This window comes from Cetorhinus maximus, chromosome 7 (genome assembly GCF_964194155.1).
Source record: "Cetorhinus maximus chromosome 7, sCetMax3.hap1.1, whole genome shotgun sequence".
NCBI lineage: Eukaryota > Metazoa > Chordata > Chondrichthyes > Lamniformes > Cetorhinidae > Cetorhinus > Cetorhinus maximus.
This window is the reverse complement of record NC_135885.1, coordinates 90,226,251-90,233,785: the sequence shown is the minus strand read 5'-3', so window position 1 is coordinate 90,233,785 and position 7,535 is coordinate 90,226,251. Positions and strand designations below refer to the sequence as shown.

Genomic DNA, 7,535 nt, shown 5'->3' with positions numbered 1-7,535 from the left:
TGTCATGGTGTATTAATTATTAACTAAATATCCTTTAGTCATATATAAATTTTACATAGATAACAGTTATATTTTGAAAAGAATTACTTCAATTTTTAAAACAAAGGTCAGTGATTGACAATACATGATTGTTTTTCAGGCATGTGCTACATATCAGTATAATTCCCAGTAACGTCTTATTTCCAAATTCTTGCCAGCAGATTGAAGAATGCTATCTCCCTTGGAAGATATTCAGAGCCTATTCTGTCTACTGCTTCATTCGTGCTCTGTATATATGCCAGTCGTGTCTGGAAGACTAACCATGAAGGCACTTATTTGCCAACCTCATGTCTTATCCTATGCCTCAGATGGTGATTTTTAGTAAAATTAATTAGTGTTTTAACATGCTGACGGGAGCTTGTTTACAAATAAAAAAGTACACAAAATCTACATTTATTCTTTTTTAGACTTTCAACATATTTCTTCATTTTGGAACAGCTAATTTTCAAAAACAGCAGAGTAATATATTAAAAATTCAAAACAAAAATGGATAGTTTAGTGCTTTTCACTTAGCTAAAATAATGAATGTTTTTGTTAAAATTTAAGTAAAATCACTGGCAATGCTATAAAACAAGTGAATAGAACACTTCAACTCCTTCTTGACTTGCCTGAGTGCTTGAACATTGGGTGGGATTTTCTGGCCCCGCCCACCACCGGGACCACCCGGTCCTGCCAAAAATCAATGGACTGTTGGCTGGGCTGCCGAATCTCCCATGGTGGGTCCCACCAACAATGGGGCCTGAAAATCCTGACCATTGAGTTAGTGATTTTTCTCCTGTTGTAATGTAATCAATGTAGGCACTTTGTGATTGTGATCTTAGCAAGATGCATATCAAATGACAGATTCTGATCCCAAGCTAATCTGTCAATGCCAAAGATCGTGTCTAGAGATATCTTTTCCATTAGGCATGTAGTTTAGACTTGTTTATTGGTAGTTAAACTTGCCTTAGAAGGCTTCATAGCTGGGAAATCTTGGCAAGCATTGGAAGCAAGGCTTTGATGAAAGTATATATCACTCATAACATCTTGCAAGCCTGATTTGCAAGGAATTCAACCTTAGCTCATCATGATAAGGAGAACAATTGCTTCACAGGCATGAGCAGTTAGTGCTCAAGTTCCCTTTCTGACCCCTGTGTTATAATTTTACCTGTATACAAAGCTTTTCTTTTTGCTTTATACAATTTTATCTGTAAAGTTGGGAGATCATATATAACTTCAGTGTCAAATATACGCTGGAATTTTTCCACAAAGGTGTTTTCTTTCTCAAGCCTAAATCTCATTGTCCACAAAATGATGGTGTCATCTTGACATAAGTGATCAAAAGTCATTAGAAGTTCATCCAAGTATGGGTGGCTATACACAACATCAGCAGCCATTACATAATCATAATGACAGGCATTTCTGGGGAAATTCTTTTCCAAATCTACTCCCCATCTAAGTTCTCTGACCTGTGGCTGATATTTACTTCTCATTTTTGTATTTCGTGATATGTTGTACTGTAAGTTACCCAGTAAATGAGGCAGGTCTGTGGCAGTCACATAGGAACCTGAAAAAAAGCAAGAATGTATGTTTAGAAAGCAGGCAAATATTATCATCAAAAATTGCAATATGAAAGAATTTGTTTGGAACATTACACCAAGTTTGTGTACAGTAAGATCTCATATTATACAAGGAAGTTTACATTTTATATTTAAATACATCATGCGTGTTGACATTGTGCACATAATATAGGATCATTTTACACATACAGTCATCTACCAGGAGCCTCAACCACTTATTGGGAAATTTCATGCCTACTCCTTGAAACTTCATGCTAATTAATTTTAACAAACAAAAATTGTGGAATTGTGCCTGTGATTTCCCAATGTGTACAAATGCCAGTGAGTGTTCCTGCTACAAGTACACATTGGAAAATGTGTTGTTAATTAAACATGGATATCATTTAGTGCATTATTAATGTAAGATGTACTCAATTATTTCAATACATGGTTTACTGATGAAAATATCCATGAGTCTGAAGTCCAAGGTTCCCAAATTATTACAAGCAGGTGGAAATTACATCTTGCTGTGGTGTTAATAGTTTAACTCATTTGTAACTCAATACAAGAGCCTTCGATAAATGCAAACATTTGAACTCATCAGTGAATTGAATTTCAAATTTCAGAACATTATTTATTATTTAGATACTTAAGCTTATCTACTCATTAACATTTTGAGCAAGAGTCTATTTGAATAATACAACTATTCATTTTTCTGACTTTTACACTTAGATGTAGTAACCTAGAACTTTTGACAACATTTTTGAAGGGACAGAAGTGGCTATGAGGCAGGGCTCCTGACTGCTGCTTCCACCTGCCAGTGACCTCATCCAAAACCCTGTGCACAGCATCATTTCCTTCAGAATTTTGAATACCTCTATTAACTCTCCCCTTAGCCTTCTCTGCTTTCCGTCTCTTAGCTGATTTCATATCCACGCTGCCAATGCCCCTTTAATCTCGGGTTTTGATTTATTTATTAACCAATATTTTTCCAATTGACCAACATTTATGTCCCAGATTATGTTCACATAAGCTTCCCCACCACAAATTTTAAACTGACTGACCTATGGTTGCTGGGTTTATCCTTTTCTATTACAATGTAGCATTTGCAACCCTCCAGTCCTCTGGCACTGCTCCTGTATCTAAGGAGGATTGAAAGATTGTGGCCAGAACCACTGTTATTTGCATCTTTACTTCACTTAGTAACCTAGGATGCATCCCATCTGGGCTGTGTGATTGTTTTACTTTCAATGCGGCCAAGCTTTTAAGTATCTCCTCTATTTTTATGCTATCCAATTTCTCTACTGCCTCCTCCTTTAATGTAACATTAGCAGCATCCTCCTCTTTAGCAAAGACAGAAGCAAAGGACACATTTCATATCCCAATCATGTTCTCTCACTCCACAAGAAAACCTTTTACTAATCAGCCCTAAGCTTTGTTTTCCTTTTACCCTCTCTATATTTATTAAAAAATTTGGGATCCCGTTTCTATCACTTGCTAACCTTTTCTCATTACCTTTTTGCCCCTTGTATTTCCTTTTCAATTCTCTAGTGTATTTCCTGTATTCTGCTAGATTCTATTCTATATTATTAAACTGACATTTATTGTAAGCCTCCTTTTCCTTTTCATTTTAATCTAAATAGGCTGGATTTTCCCATAGGAGACAGGAAACGGGAGCTGGGTTCGATTCTGGATTGCCAGTCTGCCCCCATCTTGGAACTGGAACCAGCAGCATTTTTCCCTGGCTCAGGGCCTTAATTAGGTGAGGGAGGGGCTGCCGTCCAATTAGACTGCCAGGACACAGGAACAGAGCTCCAGACCTGGCAACATGAAAGGGCATCCGTAAAAGGGTTCTGTAAATGTTCCTATATCTAAGATAGTAGAATTAATGGTTTCAAACTATGTTGACAGCCAATCTTTAACATGCACAGTTTTCTTGGTAAGCTCTCTCCTGCTTTGCCGAAACCCAGTATTTTAGAGAACATTGCTGTGCACCCTCTATGTTAGAGATTTAAAGCACTCCTTGCGTGATAGGACATCAATAGTATATCTTCCTATGTATTTACCCCCCACATAGACTATGACCAGTATGCCCCTTCCTTCCACCTACAACAGCCTTTCTACTCTTTCCTCATTGTGTACTACATTGATTAAGGTAGCGAACTCATCATCTTATACCATGCCACTAACCTTCATGAAGTCTTCTTTCCTTACTTGCCTCTGACTTGCTGCATGCCTACCCTTACTGTGTCTGAAAGCCAAGGTCTCTTAAAGGTCAGTCACCTCCACCAAAGTTCCAAAACTTCTGAAAGTCAGGCTTTTGATAAACTCTTAAGTAGTTAATTGTCCTGTTAAAAGACACGGGTGAGTTCTGAGACCCACCTCTCCCCGCCCTCATGAAAGCCACTGATGACAAAAATGGAGATGGAACTTCCATCAGTGTTGCTCGGTGGCCATTTTTTCACCTTCTCACCTCCATTCCCTCCGCTTTGGGACGGGATAATCTGGCCCAATATCTTCAGTCATCCAAGAAACTCTAGCTTTGGATACTCTTCCTTTCCTCCTTGGAGGAATGCATTTATTCTGTAGATGAACTATATCCTCCTTGAAGGTCTCCCACAACATAATTACTGTTTCACCTTCCAATTTTTGGTTCCAATCCATCTAGGCAATATCCCTTTCCAACTCACTGAAATTAGCCCCGTGCCTGTTCAGTATCTTTACCTTTGATTGTTCCCTGTCCTTTTCATAACTACTCTAAATCTACTGATATTGGGATCACTTTCTCAAATGCCCCCCAACTGAAACATGCTCCACTTGCTCCACTTCATTCTCCAAAACTGGATTCAGTACTGTTTACTTCCTCATTGGGCTGTGTTATGATATGGCAGATGGTAATTTCCAGGCTGACAAATCCCTAAGGGAAACTTGGTCAAGCTATCACAACGATTTTGCAATTTGTATTTATTACGAGAAGATATGTACACTGAAGTCAGAAGTAAAGAGTCCATTACTACCTTTGGAGATTTTAAAGATTAAATTAAAACATTTATTAATAAAAGAAAAGAAAAAAGTTAAACACTCAAGATTACAGTTATACAGTTAAACTTAGTCTTATAACAGTTCCCAAAAGATTTCTACTTAACTAGACTCCCAACCACATACCGCTTTCAGGCAACAGTCCGAATAGATTCTTAATCTATAAAAACATCCAGCAATATTACCACAAACATCCATTGTTGTAATAAGGGAAGTATTTCACAGCTTCTCTCTCCCTCTCACATGACAATGGAACTCCAAGGCTTTTAACAAAACCTTGCACACTGGACCAACCCGCACTTCGCTGGGGTGGCTAGAGGCTGCTTTTTCACAGGTCTATTTCACACAGTCCACTTCTCAAGATCTCACAGGGCCATTCCCCATACAGCTTTCCATCTTTCTTTAAATATATTTCCCCTTTTGATCTGTAAATCCCATTGTTTCACCCTTGCTTTGGAAGTTACTTCTCCCAGAATATAAAAATCTTTCATAGAACCATAGAAACGTTATGGTGCAGAACGAGGCCATTCAGTCAATCGTGTCTGTGCAGACCAAAAAAGAGAATAAAGAAACTAGCCCCTCATTTTAATCCCACTTTCCAGCACTTGGTCCATAGCCTTGCAGGTTACAGTGTTTCAGATGCAGATCCAGGTACCCTTTAAACAAGTTGAGCATTTCAACCTCACCCACCAACTTAGGCAGTGAATTCCAGATGCCCACCACCCTCTAGGAGAAAAAGTTTTTCCTCGTGTACCCTCTTATCCTTCTACCAATCACCTTAAAACTATGCCCCCTGATTACTGACCCCTCAGGTAGAGGAAACAAGTCTTTCCTGTCTACCCTATCTACGCCCCTCCTAATTTTGTATACCTCAATTAGGTCACCCCTTAGCCTCCTCTATTCTATTTCACAAGCCCACCTGGGCTCCCAGCCTGCCCGCCAACCTTGAGGTTGGATGGGCAAATCCATTAATCATGTTAATTACTTTTTTAATGGCCTTAATAGGCCTTTGACAGTTCGGCAGGCATGCAGCCAATTCGGCTGTGTGCCCGCCGAACTGAAAATCTAAATGATGCGGGGTGACATCGGAACGCACGCCTGACGTCACCCGCGTCTTTTTACATGTCGGTGCGTGGGCCCCGCTCCTGCTCGCCAAACAGAAGATTCTGCCCATGATGTCAGGTGATTGCAGACAATCCTTCCATAGGCAGTACCAACTTATCTCTTTAAGCAGTCATTTAAATGACTAATTAGTCTACCTTCCTAAATTGCTTTTGCTACTTGCTCAGTGCTCATCTCCCTGTTGTAAAACTTTCCGAGACTGTCCTTTGTGTGAGGAATACTATATAAAATGAAGACCTTATTTTAAAAGATGACCTTTACTCACCAAGTAATCCAGCAACAATTGACACCAGTCCTGTTCCTGATCCTAGTTCAATTATATTTTTATCAATCAAACTATTCTCTTTTTGGCTGTGTTCCAGGTAATAGCACAACACCAGGGCCTGTGTGATGCAGCAATAGAAATGTGAGTTAGTTTCTTTTCTGCAGTTTAACACATTTTATTCTATGGCTGGCAGTGGTATTTTTATTTCAAATTCTTTCTTAACAAAGAGCTGGAAATGACTTTTGTTGACAGTCACAGACGAGTGCTTAAAATTTTCATACAACTTGCTTATGCTCGCCATTTTAGCAGAGGTTTCAATCAATTTAAAATAGTGGACAGAAGCATGTCATTATCCACAAAGATCGTCCAAAGTAATTTTTAAGTTAAGTTACAACTGACAACAGTGCTTACCGAAGGCCAGACAAATGCACCGTAGCAATCAGTAGCCTCTGTAATTTTGATTTCATACCCTACAAATTGAAAGCATTCCCAGGATGTGCTTTTGATAACATTTGGCACCCATCGCCTTTTCATGATTTCTGATGATATATATTCATCTTCAGCCTTTTCTGAAGAAAATAAGATGTATTCAATATTTCAAAAAGACAAAATATCAATAAGCATTTTATAGATGGCAATTGACAGTATCTATTTAATGATCAGTTACATGAAGACACCTCTTGGAGTTTAAACGTTAATGAAAAGTGTTAGGGCATAACTTAATGAAACAGGTGATGGCAGGATCAGAAATGGGCACCACTTCCACTCACATATCAGGAGCTGCAACACACGCAATTTCAATGTTTCACATGCAATCACACAGGGGGGACAGGCAGGAAGTGTCTTCCTCTGCCATCAGCTGACTGAATTGCAGGTCAGGATGGGCATAAAATGTCCACCTCTGCAAGCATCCAGTTTCTGCAAGCAGGTTGAACTTGTGCCAGTTTGAGACTTAAAGCCTCCATCCCCTTGAAACCTTCCTGCAGTTGTCCCCCATCATTCCCCGCCCCCACTTCATCAAGACGTCTTCAGACAGACAAAGAGTGACCCCATGGTTCAATGATGCCTCCCTGCAAGGTCTCCTTCAGGCCGTCTGGGAACAGCGGGAGGTACTCTTCCCCAGGGATAGCAACAGGAGCTCCTTCCGCTTGACCAAGGTGGCCTGGACGGAGATCACAGTGGAGGTGAGCAGCTGTGGATTCCAGACACAAGCTTGGGTGTTGCAAAAGGCTGAACAAACTCCTCTGATCATCCAGGATAAGTGGCAATGTGCATAGCATCAAAGAGCCTCTAATGAAGGGATCAAGCAAAGGGTCTTGGTAAGTGAGGAGAGAGGCCAGGCTGGGAAATGCATGGTCATCATCAGTATCACAGTAAAAACAACAAAGTACATATTTAAGTTTCTTTTTATACCTTTTTTTTCTTGAAGGCCCCAATCTCTCCATACATGGGGGCCAAGTGAAAAATGCATGGGGTGCTGAGGGAAGGTCGTGGGCAACATTGCCCCCCTCCTTCAACAATGGCCAAGTATT

The 7,535-nt window shown here is 39.8% G+C and overlaps 1 protein-coding gene across 1 annotated transcript; it reads right to left on the bottom strand.

Moving 5' to 3' along the window:
- Positions 1–409: 409 nt before the first annotated feature.
- On the bottom strand, positions 410–6,568 carry mettl21e (methyltransferase like 21e). Its single transcript, XM_078544886.1, has 3 exons — positions 6,415–6,568; positions 6,004–6,121; positions 410–1,585 (listed from the first exon to the last, which is right to left on the bottom strand). The coding sequence occupies exons 1-3, from the start codon at positions 6,535–6,537 to the stop codon at positions 1,143–1,145; spliced, it is 684 nt and encodes a 227-aa protein (XP_078401012.1). The 5' UTR covers positions 6,538–6,568; the 3' UTR covers positions 410–1,142.
- Between the last annotated feature and the right edge of the window lie 967 nt (positions 6,569–7,535).

Excerpts from the sequence above, each read along its gene's own strand:
- mettl21e (XM_078544886.1), bottom strand. The coding sequence starts at position 6,537 with ATGAAAAGGCGATGGGTGCCAAATGTTATCAAAAGCACATCCTGGGAA. Across the intron at positions 6,122-6,414 it reads GTGCATTTGTCTGGCCTTCG|GCCCTGGTGTTGTGCTATTA; the intron begins GTAAGCACTGTT and ends TGCATCACACAG. Across the intron at positions 1,586-6,003 it reads AATTGTTGCTGGATTACTTG|GTTCCTATGTGACTGCCACA; the intron begins GTGAGTAAAGGT and ends GCTTTTTTTCAG.